At 49.7% G+C, this 25,753-nt stretch overlaps 3 protein-coding genes across 3 annotated transcripts; 2 read left to right on the top strand and 1 right to left on the bottom strand.

Moving 5' to 3' along the window:
* Positions 1-2,692: 2,692 nt before the first annotated feature.
* On the top strand, positions 2,693-4,584 carry EI90DRAFT_3139112 (uncharacterized protein; the record flags this gene model as incomplete). The annotated part of the gene is made up of 7 exons (XM_039064919.1): positions 2,693-2,741; positions 2,794-3,119; positions 3,175-3,454; positions 3,503-3,627; positions 3,676-3,949; positions 4,012-4,108; positions 4,155-4,584. 7 exons carry the CDS (start codon positions 2,693-2,695, stop codon positions 4,582-4,584), a joined length of 1,581 nt encoding a protein of 526 aa, XP_038907683.1.
* Positions 4,585-4,969: 385 nt separating this feature from the next.
* Positions 4,970-5,586, bottom strand: EI90DRAFT_3295662 (uncharacterized protein; the record flags this gene model as incomplete). The annotated part of the gene is made up of 2 exons (XM_039067460.1): positions 4,970-5,392; positions 5,477-5,586. The coding sequence occupies 2 exons, from the start codon at positions 5,584-5,586 to the stop codon at positions 5,011-5,013; spliced, it is 492 nt and encodes a 163-aa protein (XP_038907682.1). The 3' UTR covers positions 4,970-5,010.
* Positions 5,587-6,552: 966 nt separating this feature from the next.
* Positions 6,553-8,291, top strand: EI90DRAFT_3201774 (uncharacterized protein; the record flags this gene model as incomplete). The annotated part of the gene is made up of 6 exons (XM_039066425.1): positions 6,553-6,623; positions 6,744-6,912; positions 6,957-7,176; positions 7,283-7,448; positions 7,496-7,841; positions 7,940-8,291. 6 exons carry the CDS (start codon positions 6,553-6,555, stop codon positions 8,093-8,095), a joined length of 1,128 nt encoding a protein of 375 aa, XP_038907681.1. The 3' UTR covers positions 8,096-8,291.
* Between the last annotated feature and the right edge of the window lie 17,462 nt (positions 8,292-25,753).

Genomic DNA, 25,753 nt, shown 5'->3' with positions numbered 1-25,753 from the left:
CAGAACGAGGGGGCGCGAACTCTGGGGGGATCTAGTCGTCGATTTTGCACTGAAGTGCCATCAACTACAGTACATGACTTATATACATAATACAAGACAAATAGGAACAAAGGGAAAACCCAAGATGGACTTACTGTCAGGGATCGGCCCCTGACCCCGCTGTCAGGGCACCCAACCACACCCCAGAACCACCTTCCCAGACCTCCCCATCCCTACATACCTCTCACAACTTCAGCCCGCATGTGAGCCCGCGGGAAAAATCACGTGGGTTAAGGCGAGCAACTCGCCTTAACCCATGTGACACCTTTTCCGAGTCGCGGGAACATGCTCGGCTTCTACCCGGAGTCACGTTATGAACTGTACAGTACACTTCCTTTTTATAGTAGCCAAGCGGGGAATAGGGAAACTTACCCTTCTTCTCAACTCAATCCCCACTTAGGCAAGTTGTAGTTACCCTCTGTAATACATGACAACTCAATCCCCGCTTAGTCCCTTCAGTGAGTTTGAGGAGCTAAGGACCGGGTCTAGCGCCCAACCACCCGGAACACCGCACACACCTAGGCCTGAGGTCGGGCTGTCCCTGATCGAGGACCGAGCCCTGACACTTACCCACTTGCCAGGTTGGCAGGCTCGTGAGAGAATCACCTTATCAAGCATTGTGGAGTGGGTAGATGAAGGGTGGGATTAGCAACAGCTATTGGATAGTGGGAACCCTTTGCAGGATTGGTGGAGGTCCTAGGAGGTCCGCAGTAATATTGGGTAGGTAGAAATATGTCAGGGACCGACCCAGGGTCGAGAGCATCCAGGTATATTGCCCAGGGCTGAGGGCCCAGTAGGGTGTGATGCAGGCATGTGTAGCAACAGGCCTGGTGCAGACAAATGTCCCTGGCCACTTAGGCTAAAGTGGGAAGTGTGAGAAGAAGGCTGCTTCTCAGTTCCACTTAGGCTGTGTTTATATACATGTGGTTAAGGCCATGTCATCTACACACACAGCCACATCCATCTGGGTACCTCTGCAAGAGGTCCCAGGAGCATCCAGCATGTGGGAGGTCGTTCAGTGTGTCTGGGTCCAGGCATGTTGCACTGCAGCTGGGTCAATGGTACATTGATACAAGGGAAGTCGTCTGTGTGATAAGAAAAGAAGAAAGAAGAAAGAAAGGGAGGAGAAGAGTGGAGAGAGAAAGGAGGAGAAAGGGAGGTCAGGAGAGTAAAAGGGAAAAAGGGGGGAGGTCGGGAGGAGTGGATGGTGGGGCACCGGGTGTCAGGGCACATACCCTGACTTAGCCCGGACCCAGACCTGCATCCGGACCCACTCCACTTCCCACATGTGCTTCCCATGCCACATAATCCATGCACTGCAGCTCCGGTCTCCAGATCCTACCTTCATGTGACTTCTGGGTATCCCCAGAAGTTTTCGCCATATTGGGCCACTGTGGGAAAGTGAGAAGTTAACCTTCTTCTCACTTTCTTACCCACAGTAGGCAAGTGTATTCTACACTGCTTCTTTACCTTATACACTTTCTTACCCACAGTAGCTCTTTGCCTTGGGACTAGGCTGTTACAGGTTGGGCTGTGGGCCATAGAGAGAGGGGTCATGGGGACCTGGGGTCTGTCCCCTGACACCAGGTCAGGTGGGGCCAGGTCAGGTGGGTGTGCCCTGACAAAATATTAATAAACGTCTAAGATGAGGATAAGGGGTACTGGAGAAGGTACCAGAGATCGGAGGTGGAGGTGGACTGGAGGTGGACCGGAGGTTATGGTGGAGATGAGGGAGAGGACAAACCAGAGGGGAACACAGTGGTGGAGTAGATCGGAGGTTGGGCAGAGTTGGTATGGATATGACAGTCAGACGACCTGGAACATCGAGCTCCATCAGACACACCCACCTGGGTAGTGTTTCGGATCTTCCCTGGGTGGGTTCGTGACAAGGATGACTTATTATAACAACAAACACTACATATGAAGGACTAGGATGCAATAATACGAGCAGGAACCAGGGGAAATGGACAAAAAACTACAAAAAAACCACAAAACTACGATGGACCATGGTGGGAATTTTAGGGAAAAATATACTAATAAAGCAGAGAGCTCTAACACATTTGTTTGTTCAATTCTTAACTACGACCAAGTATTTTGTTCTAAATTTGAACCATTTCACTCGTTTATCATTATTAAAGAGTACTTGGTCAAATCTTTTCCGAATAACTCCATTCTTGTTTAGTTATTCATTGTGAATTCTCCTGAACATTCCATCCTATTGATGCTAAGCTCGAAGTATTTTTGTTGATTTTCTATGTTTGAATTCATTGGTAATTGTCATAAAAATTCATAAAAAAAATCGTAAAAATTCCAAGGAAATCTACATCTCCTTGTTACTCATCCTTTCCTGTTCCACAGTGTCAATGGTGTTTCCACAGCATAATTTCATAACATGTTTTCATAGGGTGCCCATTATTTCTCCTACACCACCCCCTCCCTCTGCCCTCATTCTGGGTCAGGTCAACACACCGACTGTGAGTTTAACAGCAGCATGTCACTTGTCTGTTGGCCTATGTGCTGCATATAAGGCTTTCCACATGGTGGAACAAGTGGTTGCACCAAGTTCCACATTCTTGTTAGGCTGATGTTCTCATGCTGCTGTCATGTGACTTGAGGCTGTGTTATGATATCACTTTGTCAACTCTCTGCTGCAATGTCTTCTGAGCCGAAGCCAAAAAAAGTGCGAAATATTGCAACAAAGTGTATGTGGCACACTGCTTGGATAGAGTACTTACGAATACTGCTGTGTTGGAGTGCAAAGCTGCATTGAAATATGTGCCTCATCCCTCGACCAAGTGTTCAAAACAACAAACTGGGATGATGCTACAGCTGCCTGGGATGTAGTCCTCATCCTTCTAGCTGCTGAGTGCAAGGTTGAGAAGGTAATATTCTTGTCCTCAGTGCACCTGATCAAGCCTAATGCAGGACTGTATGAACAGCAGCAGATCGATGATGTCATTCGCAATGGGCCAGAGAAACTCAAGGGTGTCAAGACATTTCAATATCTATGTGTTGCTCAGAAGCATGTCAAGATACTCAAAGATGAGGTCAAAGCAAGCCGATGGGCGAAACAGCGGGTGGTAAGGCCTATTACTCTGGAGAATCACACTGTTGCATCGCATTCTACCCCACTAGGTGCAGGATTTGGACCTGAAGCGGCGCATAGATAAAGAGACCCTGATTCAACAAGCTCAAGAGCTGGATTTACAGGTCCATTATGTTGAATTTGATCCAGCTTTGGATTACAAATTCCCTCACATCAAAAAGAAACCTGCTACATGGCTTGTTGATGAATCAGAAGGCATGCCACCACACCCAGATCCAGCAAGGTTCCCCAATGTTACATATATCGGGAAAAAGGAAGAAGGGTGGAAAATATTAGACAGGGAGCATTCACATCTTGTCCTGAACAAGTGTATGAGAAATTGATGTTTATATAATTTCTACTAACATCTATTTCTAGGCACTGGAGATATAGAGCTTCTTGTGCTGCGCAATGCAACAAACTTGTCACCAACTGGCAAGGCATTGTTGGAACGTCTTCAGCAAATCAATAATGAGCATGCTCTTGAGCGCCGCAATTTGCGTGTATGTATGTTGAGTATCTGCTCATTCTCTGCTGAAATGCTGCACTAGCCCTCTCATCATGGGAAGATATATGCATTTGGAATCAGTGCTGGAGCTCGACACAAGCGTTCTCCTGATACTATTGAATTGGGTCATACAAAGTTCCACAATAGGTATACCAAGAGTGAGCTTAGAAAAAGTGATGGGGAGCTTTTGGGAGCTGCTGCAGTGACTTGGGCATTGTTAGCAGCCAACCTTCCTATTGAGATCACAAATGAACTTGCATGTGGGATTACAAGCCTGGGCATCCCAGCATTTTTTTCACCTACTATTGATGGCAGTGGTGAGTATTCAGCATCTCTAACTGAATAGACAACACAATCAGCCTAAATTTCTCTGTAACAGACAAGGGCTACTCATTTGAATTCAATGGCAAAGTTTACAACTTCCCTGCTGTTGAGCGCCCACCACCTGAAGTATATTATGCATCCAACTATGTGGCGTGAGTGCTCCCACATTATCTGGGAAGTAAACTGAAGATACTCTAGTCCTTGCCACACAGACAATGCACACATCAACTGGGTGGTGGCACACACATCATCCCGCATAGTGGAACCTGGTGTAGATCATGCAGGAGCTGATTTTGCCAATGTTAGTCTTGGCATCATTGTGCGCGGGGCACTTGACACCATCCTAGCATTCCACCCACTTCACCGCCATGGGACAACACTGTGTGAACATGTCCAGAGCACAGCAATTGCTTTCACATTTTCCAAGCAGATAGTGGATGCATTTCAAGAAACTTCAAAGCGCCCTGGCTATGTCCCGCGCCCTGTTTTCACTTGGGTATGTACAAATGTGCAGCAGCAGCCAAGTCAAGATGTGGGGGGAGACCCAATGGATGATGAGAATGTGGAGATTGATGGCCTACATGAGGTTTCTAACCCTTCAGAACTCCTGCAAAACCACAATAGTTAGTTATAAGGGGCTGGATATAGCCAGTTCCCTTCTAACCAGCATCTGCTGTTACCAGCGAGGCACAAATTTTACCCAATTGCCCTATTTCGCGAATGGTCCTTTATGAGAACTGCCTACAAGCATTCCAGATGGGGCGCACTATTAGACCTGCGCTGCCTGCCAACATCTGCCGAGTGGCTGCTGCTCTGCAGCAGCAGCACACTTCAGCCCAGCACAGGCTGCGCACCCCCGCTGCCTGCGGCTTACAGCCCGCGCTCTCTCCCCACACCCCCGTGGCCTGGCGAAGCCCGCAGCGGGGGGAGTAGCAGCGCTGGAGCCCCAGCTTAGCCGGGTGAGCATGCCTTGCGATTAGCCAGCGCTGCCGGGTTAGCGGCAGCCTGTCAGCCCGACAACTCTCAGCACCCAGGGCCGCGGGGGGCAGCCAGTTTAGGCTGGTGTCGCAGCGCCGCCCGCACCAAGGGCAGCCACATGGCTAGTAGGAAATGCAGGCAAATGCAGGTGCCGACTCTCCACACTCGAGTCTTCCTTCCTATCGCCGGGTGTTTCTCCCGCTTTTTGACCAGCGGCTGCACAAGCGTCTGCGGCAGCAGGCCACCTGGCGCTTAACTCCCTGAGCCCGCACCCCTGAGCCTTTCTGCCTGAGCCTTCCACACCTCCCGCGCCACCATCTCCACCCCGGCACGGGCTCCTGCTCGAACGACGCTGCCGCTGCCCCCATCTCCGTGGCGCTTCCGCCATCCAATTTGTCTTGACCCGCACGTCTCCATGCCCAGGATAATGCCGCTCAAGATCGTTAACTGCGGGATAACTGCTGGTCGATTAGAAGGATTTGGGCTGGCAGCAAGTGTGCCCATTCCCACTTCTGGCCTGGCTCGCGACTAACGCTGCTTACTTGCCTGGATCGTCGCGCTCAGCTGACTCTGCGCCCGAAATTGCGATCCTGCGCGCGAAAATCGAAGCAGGAAATGCCTCATTCCCCCCATCCGCTTCCCCCGCTGTCATTTGAGGGCGTTGCTCCGGAACATCTGCGGGGTTCTGGCGATCCAATATCCGAGCCTTGGCACCATTATCAGCGCTGCAAACGTGTCGATCCTGGGCACATCGCATTGCTGCCAAACCTGTCGCATATATTTGCACGGGCCCTAAGAGGCAGCAGAAGGAGAGTTGGCTGCTTGTGCGCGCGGAAATATGTAATCAATCACTATCAAGTGATGCTGGGCCAGGATAAGATGACCTGGACGCGGGTGATTCAAGGAGTCATGTCAAAACCACAGGGATGGGACCATGAAACTCGGATGCTCGTTTGTTTGCTGGGATAGGACCCGCCAGGCGTCAGAAGCAGCGTGAATGTTCCACCTCGAAGGGAGTGTCCGCTGAGCTGAATTGTGGGCAAGTCGTGTGCTGCGTTATACCTAGTGTTAGGAAGGCTACTTGGGCCGAATATCGCTGCATTCCACAGCATGAGTTCCCTGGGGTGTGAATTCATTGTGCAGCGCCCGAAGCAAGAAGTAGTACCTAGCGGCTGCTGTAGTGAAGAAGGTCACCACCTGGACCGCTCACGATTTGGTTGTCGCGAAGTTGGCCGAAGTGTCTGGTTCGCAGCCTAAACAGCGAGTGAAGCGACCGGTCATGTGGGGGTCCAAAAATTGATTTTGAAACGGTCACTACACACACGTGACTGCAGTAAAAATAGACGCAGAACAGACTGACCCAACCCTCTGACCCAACACACCAATAAAAATAATATTAGCCGTGGGGAGATGCGCCGATTCGACAGCCAATTTTGGCATGCGGCGGGCTATAGCGACTCTGATCTCGGATGGAGAGGTGTTTCGCGCGAAGTGGCTGGGTGGCAAAAGAGATATCTAGCAACTTCGTCACGAGCAAGTCGCTCGTACATTCGTCTCGTCTCTCATTCAAGCTCGCCACAATATCGCACCCTCGGGCTGAACTGTTTTATATATGACGATGACGATGATGCCAGCGAACGGCGTTGCCCGTGCAGTTTCCCCACTTGGTAGTCGACGTGCAGCCAGATTGTGAGTTGTATGGCTTCGTTGGTTCAGCCCAGCTATTAGTATACAAGACTAATCACCCCAATTTTTGCTGCAGCCGCGTTGCCAAATGGCTAAGGGCCCCTTCCGAGGATGATGGGCCAGAACGTCTCAAAAAGATCCTGTAGAAGCTCTTTCCACCCCCAGCGCGCTCAAAGTCGTCGCACAAGGCCTGGTCTGCATTAACCAGCCATTCGACTATTCAAAAGTCGTTGAGCAGCATCGCCAGCAGCATGGGCCCAAGGGCTTCTTCAAGCCCTCACCGCAGCCGCGTGTACATGGTATGATAATCTTAGGTCGGCGATTTGTGTTTTACAGCAGGGCGGGATTTACATGGCGCCGGAAACGGCCAATAATGCTAAGTACAGAATGGACGGCAAAGTCATCATCTTGCCACCTGCCATTAGAGGATGCAAAAATGATTCATGCTCTGGTTCCGCGCTCTTTGAAGCTGTTGGTTATTATCCACAATTCCTAAAAAATGTGCTTGGACAAGACCGCCAGTCCCGCTTCCCGTGTGTTCTCATGGTTGATTCAGGTATGTCACCGCCTGTACATTTTCAATATACTACTAGGGTCACTTCTTTGCTGTTTGTGCATAGGAAGAACATACCTGTGAACCTGTTTGATGCCTCTCTGGACAGGCGAAACCAGCATGAGTGCTGCGTCTAGCCTGGATGCTTTCAGGAAAGGCATCCAGTGGATGGAAACGCACTATGAGTCGCTCCCTTCCCTAGCCCAAGCAGCAGATCGCGCATTTCTCTATCCAACAAGCTATAAAGACAAGACAGGCCGGGATATCGGCTTCATGTATCAGTCACGAGTTGGGGGAAAGCCTGTCTTGTTGCACAAACCAGCGTTAGCCCTGAAGAATGCCTGCGTATCAAGTTCGCGAAGCGCTATTCGGAAGAGGCCTGCCGATTACTCGCCAACCTGGGACATGCACCCCAGCTTCGGGGGGTGACTTCACTTCCTGGAAGATGGCTTGTGGTTATCGTGGATTTTTCGCGATATCGCCCACTTTCTGACATCACCATACTCTCAAATGACAAGCGAAAACTCGTGAAATCTAATATACGAAATATCGTGCAAACGCTGCACAACGATATTCGAGACATTGCCATTCTCGCTGACCCTGACACGCTGGCTGTCCATATTTTGATTGGGCAGGAACATACCAGAAGGTCAGATACCCAGGACAAGGTAATACTGTTCAACGACCAGCTGGTGTATCGGGTGGGGAACTGATTACTAAAGACCATGATGTGGCAATGATTGACCTTTTGTTCTGTGTGTGGCAGTTTCACTTTCGCTGTGGAATATGGTTTGGTAGGGGTGTCGAAGTTCGCGAGAAACCGGTTCGAACCGGAACCGAACCCGGAACTAAACTGCAGTTCGGTTCTGGTTCTCTAAGTTGGGGGGTATCAGGAACCAGTTCTGAACCACAAAACCATTGAAGGATTTTAGGATTACAGCAAGCCAAAGAAAAATCGGTTTGTCCGATTTGGATGACTCAAAAGTACTAATGCCCCCAGCTCAAAACTACCACACACCCCTGTGCGAGCAACTCTTTTTGTTCCCAGGCGACTTTTGGCATGTACAATAGATAGATAGATGGATGAATGAATGAATGGATAAATAGATAAATAGATAAGGAAATAAATAAATAGATACTAATACTGGTAATTGTCAAAGACTGGATTCGAAGGGAGAGGTGTGGCTCAGTGTTCAGAGGGTGTTGGTGTCATATCTGTACATACCCGATCCCGATCCGACTCCCGGACCCCCATCTTCATCACCTCCGGAGTCCTACCCTACTTCCGTTCGCTCTGATACTCACCTGCGGACCGAACATCACTCCTCTCGCCACCCTCCTCCTATTACTCCTCCTCACTCCTCATGTCACCTCCACCCTTCCGTCCCTCTCCTACCCTACTTCTGTCAGCTCCGATACTGGCCTTCGGACCTGACACCATTCCTCCTCCACTCCTCTCCCCACTCCTCTCATCACTCTCCTCCCTCCTCCCCTCTTCCGCCAATCCTCCAGCAAGTTACAACCTTCCACCGCTGCTCCATACCCTGTACTCAGACACCGCTCGTACCTTTGCTTCGAGATTCCGTCATAGTTCCGACCTCGGACTTTGACTCCACCTCAGCTTAAGTCCATTGCATTGGTGACCTCATACTACATAAACACCATTGCCAACATTCCTCGGACTTTCAACCCCACCTCTGCAACCTCCATAAGCTCCACAACCTCCGAGCTCCACGGACCTTACTCGGCACTTTCGCCGGTTGTAATGTATCTTTCGTGCTTTCCCCTCATCCTTATTTGGACTGCTGCTTCTCTCCATTTTAGCCAGTTAGTCATCATCCCCACTTCACCCCATCCTCCTGCCCCTCTGGGCTTCGCCCTATCTCCTTTCAGATGTACCACAGGTTCTAACCTATGACCTTCGGTGCTGCTCCGCTTCTGTCATCCCTTTGTCCCCATTTGGATGCCTTTTTTCCAATTTGGACCCCCTTTGACTTCCTTGTGCTTTCGTCTCTCTATTATATGCAGGTGCTTGTACATACTCGTTTTAGGCCCTCAGTCTAAAATCGACCTGAAATGCCCCCTAGAGACTTCCTGCTCACTGCCTCTGAAATTAAGGACCAAATGGACAAACAGCGATGGCACAGCGCTCCGCATGAGTCGCTGAGGCCAAGTGTCATGGCCATGCATTCCGGCCTGTTAGCCACCTGTCCTGATGCCACCTGAGCCCATTCCCACTATGCAAGCGTGAGTGCGAGCCCCGACCTCAGCCCTATCCTCCCTGAGGACTCCCTGCTCACTCCCCTGCTTGCCCCTAGGCTCCCCTGCACCTGGCCGACTCCCCCACAGCCACTGTTAGAGATGGGCGGAAACGGACGACTCCGGAGTGGAATCGGAGACTTAGCGTGGAGGGACCTTGGCCTCAGCGACTCAAGTGGAGCGCTGTGCCATTGCTGTTTGTCCATTTGGTCCTTAATTTCACAGTAGGTGAGCAGGAAGTCTCTTGGGGCATTTCAGGTCGATTTCGGACTGAAACCAGACGAGTATGTACAAGCGCCGATATATATAAGGAAGGGCAAAAGCACAAGGAGAAACAAAGGGTGACCAAATCGGAACGAAGATGTCCGAACGGGAACAAAGGGTTAGAGGGAGCGGAGCGGTACCGAAGGTCATAGGGCAAGACCTGTGATACATCCGAAAGGAGGTAGAGTGGGCGAGGCCCAGAGGGGCAGGAGGATGAGGGGAAGTGGGGGTGATGACTAACTGGCTAGAATAGAAGGAAGCAGTAGTCCAAATAGGGATGAGGGGGAATTGCGAGAAATACATTACAAACGGCGAGAGTGCCGGAGGCGGTCCGTGAAGCTCGGGGGTTGCGGAGCTTACGGAGGTTACGGAGGCGGGGTTGGAAGTCCGAGGAATATTGGCAATGGTGTTTACGTAGTATGAGGTCACCAATGCAATGGACTAAGACCGAGGTGGAGTCAAAGTCCGAGGTATGGACTATGACGGAGGCTCGGAGTAAGGTACGAACGGTGTCCGAGTGTGAAGTACAGAACAGCGGTGGATGGTCGTAACTTGGCGGAAGGGTGGCGGAGGAGTGACGGAGGAAGGAGAGAGGGGACAGGTAAGGAAGAGTAGTCAGGTCCGAAGGTGGATATCGGAACGGACGGAGAAAGCGTAGGGGATGACGGGAGGGTGGAGGTGTGGTGAGGGGGGAGCGGAGTTGTAGGAAGGGTGGCGAGTAGGGCGATGTTCGGTCCGAGATGAGTATCGGAACGGACGGAGAAGGGGTCGGAGAGGTAAGAGGAGGGGTGTGTTGCCAAGACCGAAGGTGAGTATCGGAAAGGCAGCGGTAGGTTATGACTCCGGAGGTGAAGAGGGTGGAGGTCCGGAAGTCGGGTCGGGGTCGGGTATGCACGGATATGACAGCCACACCAACCTTCCCACCCTGAGTCCACCTCTGGCACCATGCCCAGTGCGACTCCTCTACCCCGCCCACTTGGCCCCTACAGGGCCACTACCATTCCTGTGCCTGACTCCGGCCCAACTCCAAGTCCAGCGCCGCTACGATACCATTGCCGCTATCGCGGCCCTGCACTCCTTCCTTTATTTATCTGTTATTGTTTGTTTTGACCCTCGGTCATTGCTGGCCGCTGTGTGGCCAACCCCGCTCTTTGTTCCCTTTTGCTTCTGGACCCCTCGGCCTTCAGCCCGGGTCCGCTTCCATTCATTCATTCTCCCTATATATATCCTGTATGATACTTTATTGTACCTTAGCTCTAATATCGATTTGACCATGACTCCCAAGTCCTGACCCCAGCAAGGCAACCCCAGTAAGTCTGAAATGAGGGCCAAGAGACAGCTAGGGGGCACAGCGCTCCTTTAGAGTCACTGAGGCCAAATGCCCTACCCTCGGGCCTTGTTCATGGCATCACAGCCATCGTGGCCTATAGTGGCCTGCTAATGGCAACCTTCGGTGCCGACCCCGGACCAGTTTCTAACACCAAGGTCCCTCCTTGCTAAGTCTCCGGTTCCCCTCCGGGATCATCCACCCTCGCCCAGTGCTAACATCACAGAGCTCTGAGAGCTCCCTACCAAGTTTGCTGATGTAGAGTAGACTCTTGGAGGCTGGCCAGGGTGGGGTGAAGTGGGACTCCAGAGTTTGTGGAAGAGTTCTGGGAGTTGGGTCAGGATCAGGTATGACACTATTCTTCGTCATGCACATTCATGAACATTCACAAGGGGGAATGGGGGTGCATTATGTGTCCTGTCAATTTCCAACTTGAACTGATTATATTTGGTCATGAAAGTTCATGAAAACTTTCATGAGACTGCATGACTGTGTGCGCTCCAGCATGAATCCTCATGAATCCTCAGGAATTTCTGTGCAGGTTCATGAAACTGCATGAATTCATGACCCTTCATGACTTGGGATTACACTTTTTGCAGTTACTGAGTTTTCCAACAGACTTGCACAATACAAGTCATTGTTGCCATCTGTGGTTAGTCTTGGGATCCATGTGCTCATAATGTCCACTTGGTATTGTGCTGATTCTCTTGAACCACTCATTGCTTAGTTTCCTGGTAATGATGATTTGGTCTGTAAGAAGACCTGGTGTGCTGAGGTCTCCCTCTTGCCCCATGATCTTCTGCTTTGTTTGCTTCTCCACTTCAAAATGCCCTTGTGTCAGGGCATACTGCACCACACCATGCTGCCCCCCCCTCTCTCCCTTCTTCCTTTCTCTCTTTCTCTCTCTTTCCTTTATTTCCTCTCTATCTTTAAATGGATGACTCTCTTCTTCTTGCACCTGTAGTGCAAACAGGTCTGATGCCAGGCACCCCACATGGGTACTACACTGCCAGATGTGCTGTGTGTACCTTTTCTCTTTAATGCCTGGGATTGCCTGTGGAACCACCTGTGATAGCTCAGCTCTGTTGTAGGAGAAATAATGGTCACCCTATGAAAACTCATTGTGGAAATATGCCAGAAAAATCACAAAACCCTCATATGACAAGTAGAAATGAGAGGATAGAAGAACCTGAATTTTAATGAATTCTCATGAATTTTTACAAATTTCTGCAACTACATACAACAAATATGAAGATAGAAAATTAATAAAAATACTTCAAGCTTAGCATCAACAAGATGGAATGCTTGGGAGAATTTATAGCGAATATCAAACTAGGAACAAGGTCAATCAGGTAAGATCTGACTATAAAACCAACCAGAAAACCTCCATGGAAACTGCTTTCCCACACCTTGTCATATCCATACCAACTCCACCTCACCTCCACTCTACTCCGCCATGCCTCTGGTCCACCTCCGGTCTGTCCTCCCCCTGCACCTCCGCCATACCCTCTGGTTCACCTCCAGTTCACCTCTGCCTCCGATCTCCGGTACCTTCTCTGGTACCTCTTATCCTCACCTTATACGTTTATTAATATTTCTACCTACCCAATATTACTATGGACCTCCTAGGACCTCCACCCACTCCGCAAAGGTTTTCCCACTCTCCAGTAGCTGTCGCTAATTCCACCCTTCACCTACCCACTCCACAATGCTCGATAAGGCGATTCTCTCACGAGCTCGCTGACCTGGCAAGTGGGTAAGTCCCCCTCGGGTTTTCCCCTTTATCTTCTATTATGTATATAAGTCCTGTACTGTAGTTGATGGCACCTCAGCGCAAAATCGACGACTAGACTCCCCCCAGAGTTCTTGCCCTCTTGTTCTGAAGTTAAGGACCAGACTCCTAAAGTGTTACCGAACGTAGGCACAGCACTCCTCTCTGAGTCGCTGAGGCTGCAGTCCTTCTGCCCATTCTCTACCTCCAGCCTCCTTCCAGGGAAAGGTCCAGGAACACTGCCCCCCTCGCTGTGTATCTGACACACCCGCACACAGTAGCTGAGGCTGGGAGTGCCACAGAACAAGGATTCCACAGGAACCAATGCAAAACTCGATGTTGTGTTTATAATAGGGAATGTAGATGCCTTTTAGATAGACTCAATTTAGGAAAAACTACTGATAGACGATGGAGAAGTAGCCAAAATTCACAGGAAACAAGGACAACATTCAAAAGACAAGTGGGAAGAACAACCAGTAACGACTGAGACGAGTTTGATAGCTCATTGAAAAGGAAGGGATCTATTCTTAATCCATACAAATTTTCATAGTAAAAGATTCACGTGTCAATGAGATATTCATTAGTGGGTTCAGCGACATTAAAGTCATACTTCAGGAAAAAGCCGACGTTCACGCAAAATCCATATTTAAAACACATAACTAGATTTACGTGAAAAATATGATAAATCGGAAACTACCACTATGCAAAGTTTCAGACCAAATGGCCCAGCCGTTGTGAAGTTATGCCAGTGACAGGAATAGAGTATTCTGCACTATGTCAAAGGACACATGAGGGTGGCGATGCGAAGGGAACTGGCTATTGGAACTAAGATCTACACTTCGGCAGATTGCGAAGACCAATTTCTGTCCAAATATGGAAGACTCCAGTCAAAACAAAGCATGGAGAACACGAAAACACCTTAGATCATGAGGGAAAAATCTGAAATAAATCATGAAAGCCCATATTAAGGATACAAACACCCACACACAATAAATCCCGAATAATTAAACAGAAATTTTGCCTGCATACAAACGAGTGCAAGAACAACACATGTGATTACCAATTGTATGTGCAAACTCTTGCTAACTTGACAAATACCGAGAGTTAGAGTACGACTTTAGTACCGTTAGAAAGGTTGGATTAAATGAAAATTTATGATGCTGAGAACGTGAACAACCATTCAGAAATGAGTGAGATATAAGGACATGAAGTTGGTAACCTGAAGATGCGTGGGAAGACAACTTCTAGTCCCAAATAAACTTCATAAAAATATGCTATCATTGAGGACAACTTATTATAACAACCCACACTATATACAAAAGACTAGGATGCAATAATATGAGTGGGAACCAGGGGAAATGGATGAAAAACTACGAAAAACCACAAAACTACAATGGACCATGGCAGGAATTTTAGGGAAAAATATACTAATAAAGCAGAGAGCTCTAACACATTCATTTGTTCAATTCTTAACTACGACCAAGTATTTTGTTCTAAATTTGAACCATTTCACTCATTTATCATTTCAAGTCTCATTTCAACTCAATGTCACTGGATAAAAATCAGCTGAAAGTCTTAGTGCAGCCATATGCACAGTAATGCACAGTCTGAATTCAGAATGACTGAGTCATAGCGAACTTAATGGTAAACAAGAAGAATTTGAAATAAAGAACTGCAACAAATGTGGTGCAGTCAAGTTCTAATTAAAACATTAAAATAGCTTAGGTGAGGAAGGACAATAAGAATTCTAGGTGCAGTCTGACCACAGCAGGGCCACAGTTCAGTGCAGCTGAGTGCAGTAGAACTATAGCGCGAAAAATTCAGTTTGAGGAAAATACACTGTAAATAAATCCTGTAAATATGAGGTAGAGTGTGAAAAAGGAAGGCAACCGAAGGAGTATAAAAGGGAGACCCTTTCTGTGTCATGGCTGTGCATTCTGGCCCATTCCTTGTGTCATATCTGTGCATACCTGATCCCGACCCGACTCCCGGACCTCCTCCTTCACCACCTCCGGAGTCCTACCCTACCGCTGTCCGTTCCGATATTCACCTTTGGTCCTGGCACCACACCTCCTCTCACCTCCCATGCCACCTCCACTCCTCTGTCCCTCTCCTGTCCTATCTCCATCTGCTCCGATACCCACCTCGGACCGAACACCACCCCTCTCGCCACCCTCCTACTACTCCTCCTCCCACTCCTCCGCTTCCTCCCCACAACACCTCCACCCTCCCATTATCCTCCTACTCTTCTCCCATCCACTCCGATACTCACCTTCGGACCTGACACCTCTCCTCTCCTCCACACCTCCCCTCCTTCCTCCTTCCTCTCTCTTCCCTCTGGCCCTCTTCTGTTGACCCCCTGCCAAGTTACGACCTTCCACTGCTGTCCCATACTTCGTACTCGGACACCGCTCGTACCTTTGCTCCGAGCCTCTGTCATAGCTCCTACCTCGGACTTTGACTCCACCTCGGCCTTAGTCCATTGCATTGGTGACCTCATACTATGTAAACACCATTGCCAATATTCCTCGGACTTTCAACCCTGCCTCCGTAACCTCCATAACCTCCGAGCTCCACAGATCATCTTCGGCACTTTCACCGCTTGTAATGTATCTCTCGCGTTTTCCCCTCATCCCTATTTGGACTGCTGCTTCTTCCCATTCTAGCCAGTTAGTCATCATCCCCACTTCCCCTCATCCTCCTGCCCCTCTGGGCCTCGCCCTCCTTACCTCCTTTCAGACGTACCACAGGTTCAGCCCTATGACCTTCGGTACCGCTCCACTCCTGTCATCCCTTTGTTCCCGTTCGGACACCTTCGTTCCGATTCGGATCCCCTTTGTTTTCCTTGTGCTTTCGCCCCCTCCATTATATATATCGGTGCTTGTACATACTCGTTTTAGTCCTTAGTCTAAAATCGACCTGAAATGCCCCCTAGAGACTTCCTGCTTGCCCCCTGTGAAATTAAGGACCAAATGGACGAACAGCAATGGCACAGCGCTCCGCTTGAGTCACTGAGGCCAAGGTCCCTCCTTGCTAAGTCTCTGGTTCCCCTCCGGAATCATCCGCCCTCACCCAGTTCTAACACCTTGCCCATCCCGATGCTGCCCAAGCCTGTTCCCACTGCACAAGCATGAGTGCGAGCCCTGACTGTCATCCCTATTTGTCAGGGACCAGTCCAGGGTCGAGAGTGTCTGGGTATATCGCCCAGTGCTGAGGGCCCAGTGGGGTATGAAGCAGGCATGTATGGCAACGGGCCTGGTGCAGGCAGATGTCCCTGAAGTGGGAATGGTGAGAAGAAGACTGCTTCTCTGGTTCCCACCCCAGGTATGTTTATATACATGGTGCTTGGGTCACATGGGGGTTGCCACGTTGTCCTCATGCACAGCCCCAGCCATCCAGGTATCCCCATGGGGGATCCCGAAGAGATCCGCTGCAGGCACACATGCTGGGTGCACCTGGGGGTTGTCCAGAGCATCCAGGGCTGGGTGTGTTGTGCATGGATTGTGGACGGGTCAATAGTACATCGATCAAAGGAAAGTTGTCCATGTAAATAGAAATAGAAAGAATAAAGAATGATACAGAGGGAGAATGGAAGTAGAGGGAGGAGGATGTCATATCCATACAACCCTGACCTCTGCTCTGGGCTCCCAGAACTCCAAAACTGACTCCGGAGCCCTACTTCCCTTCCATCACCTTCTCCTTGCCAACTCCCAAGAGGTTATCCCACCTCTGGCTCCAACACCACCTTCGGTCCGACTCCGGAACATTCCAGGTCCGACCTCAACCTCGACACCTTCCAGACGAGTACACAATACCTATGCTCCCGACTCCGGACCTCTGCTCCGGAATCCTGTTTGTGTCTCCATCTCTGGAACCTCCGGTCTTAGCTCCAACCTCGGACTTTGACCCCACCTCCACTTATACCCATTGTATTGGTTAGCTCATTCCATTTAATTACCCTTGCCAATATTCTGGAGTTTAACTTCCGAGTTCGGACTTTCTGGACTTACTTCGGACCTTGCAACTATTGCATTGTCCCATTCAATTCCGCTATTGTCAGGGCAATAGCCCCAAACCCGAGTCATATGTAAATTAGATACATATAGTCACGTGGGTAAGCGGGAACCTCCGGGTAACTGCTTACACACCACCATAAAATACACATACTTGTATCACTTACGGCTTTGTGTGCTGAGCTACCCAAAGACCTCACACTTTTTTAAGTGTATGAGGTGTGTTTTACAACACAACCCACAACTACATAATCTTAACATCTGACTCGGAAGCGCCTATGGTGCCTAAACACGCCCGCAAGGGCAAAGTCGCATCTGCAGCGACACTAAAAAGAAACGAGCGGTTCATTAAGAAACTGCAATCTCCCATCATGGGAGATTCAAACCAAAAGCCATCGTCAGATGACGACGAGGATCAACATGATCCGGCATTAGCAACCACCTCAGGGCTGGTCCCTGAAGGTTTTAGAAACTTACGTGGAGTAAGTGCGGGGCCAAATACCCCCAGAACTCCACGACATACCGATCTAACCCAAGCTGGGGAAGATCCCTCACCTCCTCACGAGGTGATCGACTTGTGCGAAAAACGCGTAAGTGCCGAACGATCAGCCCAAAAAGCTGATCGGATAGAGTCGCAGGAAACTCCAGGGCCCCACTATCCCCTGGAGTCCCCCCTCACGTCCCCAAGTCAAGCCCCAAAGGCAGACAAAGGGAAACAAAGGGAAGAGCCCCTGCGTTGGCTATCCGAAAAACTACTGGACTTGTTCCAGGTTCTGTCTGAATGGAGGACGGAAAGTGAAGACCAACTTCTTCTCAGGCTGAAAGCCCGAGAAGGTGCGAAGATACGCCCTGAGAGCAGGATCTCCCAGAGTGCAGAAGCTCCAAAAGAACTTCCGCTGTTTACACTCCCACACACCATGCCAGACTGTCAGGGCCCGGCCCTCGTTCCGTGACGGGCCCAAGGGGATCCTCCGAGTCGCTGGGGTATCTAGTCCCAGTCCGAGGTCTTCAAACTCACTGAGGGGGCTAGCCCCAGCCTTCACAGGAAATGAGTTGCTGCGCATTTAGGAAGTAGCTTAGTTACACTTGCCTTCACAGGAAATGAGTTGAGAAGAAGGGTAACCTTCTCAACCTCCTGTGAAGCCGCTACAAATGGGAGCCGGGAACTATACAGTTTTCGGCTCTTTGCCGACTTTCCATAATTGGCACCCCCCCGTGGGAAGATTCTGGGCGAGCAGCTCGCCAGAAAGTTCCCACGGTTGTGGCTGTGATGGTTTCTGGGCGAGTAACTTGCCCAGAACGTTCCCACGGTCTGCATGCATGCGGGATTGTGGAACAGTGAAGGGAAAAATAGGAGAAAATGGGGGAAGGGTACCTGAGGGTGTGTGGGGTCAGGGGCTGTGCCCTGACACAGACAAGGCAAGGTCGCCAACCTCGGAGGAGGTCTCCGAGATAATGAAGAGGAGGCGAACTGAAATGAGGGAGTTCGCTGAGGAAGCCTTACGTAAAAGTAAGGAAAAACCAGCGAACAGACCCCTCTATGAAAGGGAAGCACCCTCTGCAACGGCCTCGCCTAAACAAAGCGAGCATGGAGTGTTCACTCCAAGAACCCCTTCTGGAACCCCCAGAAGTGGAAATGTCAACTGGGGAGAGTCACTGCTCGCCCAACCAAACTTCCTCCTGGAAAACCAGGAATCGCGCATAATAAACGCGATAAACTCGATCCAAAAAAAGATCGAGGAAATGAACCATAATAGTACGGCTCGTCTAGAGATAACTCTAGAAAGAATGGCCAACGCAATCGATGTGTTGACTGAAAAAATCAGCGAACAGACAAACTTGCTGAAGGAAATAAATTTCTCACAAAAGAGTGAGGAAACAAATAAACACCCCTGGACCACGGTCCAGGACATAAATAGAACTCGTGAAAAATTCACGAAAAGAACCACCAGTGAAAGCACACTGGAATATCATCAGCGACTCGACAGAGACGCTAAGGAGATCCTTCTCCCAAGGATAGGAGAAGACGATGCCGAAAGAAGGCATCGTTCAGAGATTAGGAGGAGAATTGGCACGTACCAAAGGTTTGGCCAAATGTCCACTTATGATGGACCTCTCGAACAGAGAGGTAACTCAATCACACCCTCTCAAAACAACGAGAGAATACAAATACAACTTCAGGCGAATTCGCCTGAAACCAAAGAAACACTGCGAGGAAGATTTCCCCCAGCAAAAACCCCCCCAAAGGAGAGATCTCCATTGGATAGTGACCCTGCAAAGGCAGGGGAGCAAGAAGAGTACCTGGAGAAATGGTACGAAAAGGCCATAAGAATGGCCGAAGTGAGAATACTCACTCCCTACCCAGAAGGAGTGAAGCCTCAAGCCCTAAAGAATGGGCCAGCATTCCCTGACAAGAAATGGTCAGGGGAGAACGACATGGAATCGTTCTGGCAGTGGTTCACAGAACTACTGGGATTCCTCGCCTCGCGAGGATGCAAAGGTCCCCAATTCGACGAAGTCCACCTGGACTGCTTGATTCATGGATTAGGGGGGCCCGTGTTCGACCTCGGAATTAGACTCTGAGATGAAACTCTCCTCAGAGGAGACAAGGGCATGTTCCTCAAAGTTCTCAACATATTGATGAGAACTTTCATTAAAGCCTCTGCCGCACTGAATGTGACAAAGAAGTACCGCAACGTCAAATACGAAGCGGAAAAAGGCCTAAAACAGTTCTACCTAGAACTGTCCAAAGCAGTGTCCCAGATGGTGACGCTGCCAGACCAGGCATCCTTCAACGCCAGGTTCCTAAACTACATTCCCCTTGAATGGAAGAGGGAAATGATTGCTCATGATAGAATCAGAGCAGACTTCTCCTCAAACGAGGAGATGTTAAAAGCAATATCTCGTGTAGACGAGATAAACGACGGGCTGAAGATGTCTTCAGCCTACAAATCAGGTTACTATACCCGAACAACTACCATGGCAACCACGAGCCGTGGTAGAGCCCTCCCATCAGGAAAGAAGGCTGAAAAGCTGAAACCCAGATGGAAAGAGGATACATCCTCGAAAAACTCGAGGAAAACTGACCAAAAGTCAATTCCAATTTGTGGCAAATGTGGCAAAATAGGGCAAATGAAAGATTGCCCAAGACACAATGTAACAAGCGATGAAAAACCAAGGCGCATAGCTGCCATGGAGATCGCGACCTCAATGGATGAAGAGTCGAAAGGCTCATCAGATGAGTAACCAGAGAACAACTCTGGTAACTCCGAAGCATCAAGCTTCGAAGTAGAGGACCCATACGAAGGACCTCAATACTCACCCGACTCAGAGGGTGAGGAAGTCAACGTTGGGACCATAAGGATGGGCCCAATGTCATCGTCGACCACGATGACATAAATTACAAGATCAAACTGGCTGTAGCACGCCAGCTAGAAAACACGGCAGACGAAAAAGTCGCCGAAGCCTTGGTGGAAGCACCAAGAAAAGACGCCTTGGGGAAATACACCAAAGTACCCAAGGAAAACAAGGACAAAGGGAAGAAGGACCAAAAGTCCATCGAAACCCAGTCCCCCTTGTTTGATGCGAAATTCCGCATCTCAAAAGACATGGGAAAATACCCTGCAAACAGACTGCTCTCAACGAAGAGAACGCTAATGGCTCACATAAAAATAGCAGGCATAAAAGCCTATGCGCTATTCGATAGTGGAGCCAAAATGGATGCTTTATCGCCAGACTTTGTCCACACGGTCCACATCCCAATTCTCCAATTGGAGAACCCAGTCGTCCTTCAAATGGGGACGAAAGGAACAAGATCACAGATCCTGTTCGGAACAAACGTGGATGTTGAGATCAATGGCCACGTAGAAAAACACTACTTCGATGTAATCAACATTGACAGATACGATGCCATCTTCGGCGCCCCCTGGTTAAACAAAAACCAGGTAAGCTTAGACTTCCAGTCCCACAAAGTGAGAACGGTGAACAAGGGCAACATAGACACCCTTGGAATAAGCGAAGACCATGTGACGAGATCACACAGATGGAAAACTCGAGCAAGAGCTTGAGAACAACCAAAAAAGTAGCCCCCCTGACAGGGAGGTGGGATTGAAACACACCTCAGGGTAATCAAAAGAAAATACCCTGAAGGTTGGCCCAATCCTAGTCCGGAAGGACTAGAACTTCCAGACATACCACACCTGGAAGGTCTCTCCATGAACAACCCCGAGTTCGAAACACTCAGGGAGTGGTGGAGAGAAAAAATCGAAACCATAATGGTGCCAGCGCCATTAGAAATGCCTCCCTTGAGGGAGGTGAACCATCGAATCCCGTTGAAGGATCTGAACAAGAAATTTCGGGAAAACACCCCGAGATGTCCTGCAGCACTGCAGGAAGCACTAGCGACCAAAATAGATCGCTATGTAAAAGCAGGATGGTGGTATCCTGCGAACAGCGAGCGAGCATGCCCGCTACTGTGCATCTGCAAAGCAGATGGATCCTTGCGCACGGTAATAGACACGAGGAATCATAACTCAAACACGATCCTCGATGTCACACCAATGCCAGACATGCAACTGATCCAAGAATCAGTTGCCAGAGCAACATACCGATCCAAGATCGATATGTCGGATGCGTACGAACAAATATGCATGGACCCAGACGATGTCCATAGGGCGACATTCTCTACGCCCCACGGGACATACAACTCGAACACGATGCAGCAAGGAGACTGCAACGCTCCCTGCACCTTCCAGCGCGCACTGACCTGGGAACTACGAGGAGAAGTAGGCAGATGCCTACACGTCTGGTTCGACGATACATTCACCAGCACAAGCTCGGTGGAAAACCACAATAAAGCACTATTGTGGTTGTTCACTCGCCTAAAAGGAGCGAAATTCTACATAAGCCAGAAAAAATTCCAGTCATTTGCCCCAATCCTAGACGTTCTAGGAAGCCGTGTGGACGAACAGGGCATCCACGCTCAAGCGGATAAAATGGAAAAAATCTGCAACTGGCGAGAGCCAGTAGACCACACAGGAGTCCTAAGATTCCTGGGAATGGTAGAATATCTATCGATATTCATGCCAAATGTCAGTGGTTACACAGGACCACTGCAAACAATCTGCTCAAACAAGCAGACATTCAGGTGGACACCACTCCACCAGAAATGCTTTGACGAAATCAAACGTCTAGCATGCAGGGCTCCGATCCTGAAGCCCATCCAGTGGAACCCACTGGAAAGCCTCTCAGAAGAAGAGAGGACAAAACTCCACATCTGGGTCATAACAGATGCATGCCCAGCAGGCATGGGTGCATTAATTGGACAAGGCGAAAGGTGGCAGACTTGCCACCCGGCCGCATTCATGTCCAAAAAGTTCACCAACACACAATGTAGGTACTTCGCCTACAAGCTTGAGGCACTGGGTGTCCTCGAAGCACTCATGAGATGGCAAGACGACCTCATGGGAGGCCATGAATTCACAGTAATCACGGACCACAAAGCTTTGGAATATTTCAAAGCGAAAAACCACAACTCAGGTAGACACCTGAGATGGCAAGCCTTTTTCGCAAGCTTCAATTGCGAAATAAAATACGTGGAAGGCCACAAGAACAAAGTGGCAGATGCACTCTCACGATACTATGACTCGTCAACGGACGAGGATCTGCATTTCGACGACTATGTGTTGGCGGACATCCACCTGGACAGAAGTGCGGAAGACATTATCCCCAACAGAATCGAGGAATACGAAGAACTGCTACTAAGCAGTACCCTGAGTAAAAACTCAGAGAGAAAGAGACTCGCAGCGATACGTGTGAGAAATACCCTAGAGGAAGCTCTAGGGGGAGCGATAACCTAGAGGAAACTCTAGGGGGGAGCGCCCAAAATCTGGAAGAAATCATAATTCCAGAAGAGAACCTTCGAAAACAATTCGAAGAGAAAGACCTCATTGAGGCAATAAAATCTGGATACTCGAAAAGCCAGATCCACTGGGAAATCCTAGAGAACCGGGGAACTTCAAAAACTTCTCCATAAAAGATGGGCTGATAACCCGACTTGGAGAAGGAGGAACGACCCAAATAGTAGTCCCGAAAGGGAACTACAACAGGAAGTCCATTCGAGGAATAATCCTCGAGAACATCCACGAAACACTTGGACACCTAGGATCCAAGAAAACAGTGGAAACCCTCCGTCGACACTTCTGGTGGAAGTCGATGAGGAAGGATACCCAAAAGTTCTGTAGGTCTTGTGGAACTTGTCAAACGACAAAGAAAAGCACCAGGAGAAATCCCGGAATGCTTCACCCACTCCCGACCCCAGAGACACCATGGTCGTCAATAGCCATGGACTTCACAGGTCCATTCCCAACAAGCTTGGGATATGATTACCTCTGGGTAATCATTTGTAGGTTGACGTCCAATGTCCACCTAATTCCAATAAAGACAACAACGAACGCACTAGAACTAGCATTCATATTTCTTCGTGAAGTTGTAAGACTCCACGGTCTACCACACTCGATCATATCAGATCGAGACTCGAAATTCACATCAAAATTTTGGCATGAATTACACCGAATACTCGGTGTGCAGTTGAAATTCACAACTGCATTCCACCCGCAAGGTGACGGCCAAGCGGAAAGAATGATACAAAAAGTAGTACAAATACTACGCACGATGGTTAGACCAGATCAATGCGACTGGGCAGCGAAACTGTCGATGGCAGAATTCGTGATCAATGCGAGCTCGAACACATCGACAGGATTTGCCCCATTCGAATTAATCTACGGCCATATGCCAAAGATGTGCCTAACAGCACCACTCTTGGACTACCTGGGAGTAAATGACTTCGCCCAAAAAGCGAAGGAAAACCTCATGGCAGCACACGATGCGATAATACACAATCGCGCTGCCCAAACAATCCAGGCAAATAAGAAAAGATGCCCGGACCCGCCTTTGAGAAAAGGCGAGCTTGCATACTTATCCACGGATAAGCTGAACCTACCCAAAGGAAGGGCAGGAAAACTAAAGCCCTTATACATAGGGCCTTACGAAATTCTGGAAACATTTCCAGAGACGTCAAACTACGTCCTTAAGTTGCCACCACAACTTGAACAATGTGGAATCCACCCAAGATTCCATGTATCCCGGCTTGTACCTCACGAACCGAATGACCAGGTAATCTTCCCAAATAGGGAAGTAAACATATTCTACGATTTTGGGGAAGACCCCGATCGCGAAGCAGTAGTTCGCGAAATCCTAAACCACGCATGGGTTCACAACGAACTCTGGTTTAAGGTCAAATGGGAACTAGGGGACACCACATGGGAACCCCTAGGAAATTGCAACGACCTCGTCCACCTGGACGAGTACCTCACCTTACAAAATGTAAGGGAACCAGAAAAACTCCCTAGCAAAGAAGACAGGGAACTCTCAGCATCACTATGCCCCCAAAAACGGAGGCGGAGGAAGTAAAGCCGAGGGACGATGGCTCACAGCCAGGAGCATGGGAAAGTTCTGGGCTAGTAACTCACCCGGACAGCCACACCATGTACTAGAGATCACATGGGCTAGGCAAGTAACTCGCCTAGACCACGTGAACCACAGGCTCACATGCAAAAGAACACACAACTGCGGCAAATCCCATGCATGCAAGAACGAAAACCCCTCCCACCACCACGAGAAACATAACGACAAAATGTCATTCTCTGGGGGAGGCAACCCTCGGTTCGATCCAAACAAGCCACCAGACATCGAAATACGACAACCCAGGGAGCAAGGCCAGAACAACAACAACACCAGGCGCAGATAAGCGCCATGGACTACACGACGCACGCAGCACAAATGAGTGCCATGAACCAACAACCATCCGCGTTGCTAACAGGCTCTGCATACCCTCAGCCTCCTCAGAGGGGCTTCCAACCATATGCGGTGCAAACTGCACCGATGGCACAACAAGTGCCATTCCAGGGGCAGCATTTGCTGCTGCAGCCCCAGGCATACTCCCCAGGGAACTTCCCTGGCCAGATTAACCCCTGGATCGGCCAATTCGGCCCAGGTCCAACAACACCCCAGCCAAATGCAGGCTGGGAATCAGCCATCGCGTCAGCGGTAGCTGCTCAGACAGGTCAGCTCCGCGAGGAGCTGAAAGAAATGAAGTCCCTCGTAGGAGGGAGACGAGGGAGCGACAGCGGCTCCTCGTCCAGACCGTCCAAACGGGCATGGTCTGATAACTCGAGGGCGTCAGAAGATGCCTGCGACCATTGCGCCCACTGGAGGCGCGAATACAACAGAGCACGAAGAGATGCTGAGGGCATCTTCGACTCTCTGAAAGACACAGAGAGAGAAGTCGATCTCCAAAAAAGGGAGATCGAATTACTGAAACACGAGCTCAGAGAGGCACATGCACTGGCAGACCTCGCTGCCAAACCCATCATGACAGGGGCCTCCCAGGTCAGGGGGAGGGGATACAGTTCCGGGCCTCATGAGGCGCAACCCCACATGGGGACTAGCGCATCAAGGGGTGGGGCACCGACTATCCCGCCACCCCGTGGGCAGGTGACCCTGTCCGGGTTGCATAAGGGCCCGCCCTCAGAAGGGCAAACCCATGTTGAGGGGAAGAGGGAGAGCGGTAGGCAACTGACGGCAAACCCTAAAACGGGGACCTGTCAGAGACCAGGTTCGAGACGAAGGAAAGTCTCCGTGGCGGAGGGCTTCAGCCTCAGTGACTTATGCCAAGAGCGCTGTGCCTAGTGACACATCCGTGCCCTAACTTACTAACTGGCAATTAGAACTGAAGGGGGATAACTCTAGTCGATTTTATTACTGAAGTGTAACCTATGTACAAGTTGGATATATATATGGTTACAGCGAAGACAGGTCTGCAAATGGCAGAGCCGAACAGAGCAGAGCTAATGGGGTTAAACATTAGCTGACTGAATATTACCGACG

The sequence above is a fragment of the Cantharellus anzutake genome (assembly GCF_015039405.1).
Source record: "Cantharellus anzutake strain C23 chromosome Unknown EI90scaffold_252, whole genome shotgun sequence".
Lineage (NCBI taxonomy): Eukaryota > Fungi > Basidiomycota > Agaricomycetes > Cantharellales > Hydnaceae > Cantharellus > Cantharellus anzutake.
This window is presented reverse-complemented; position numbering and strand designations above follow the sequence as displayed.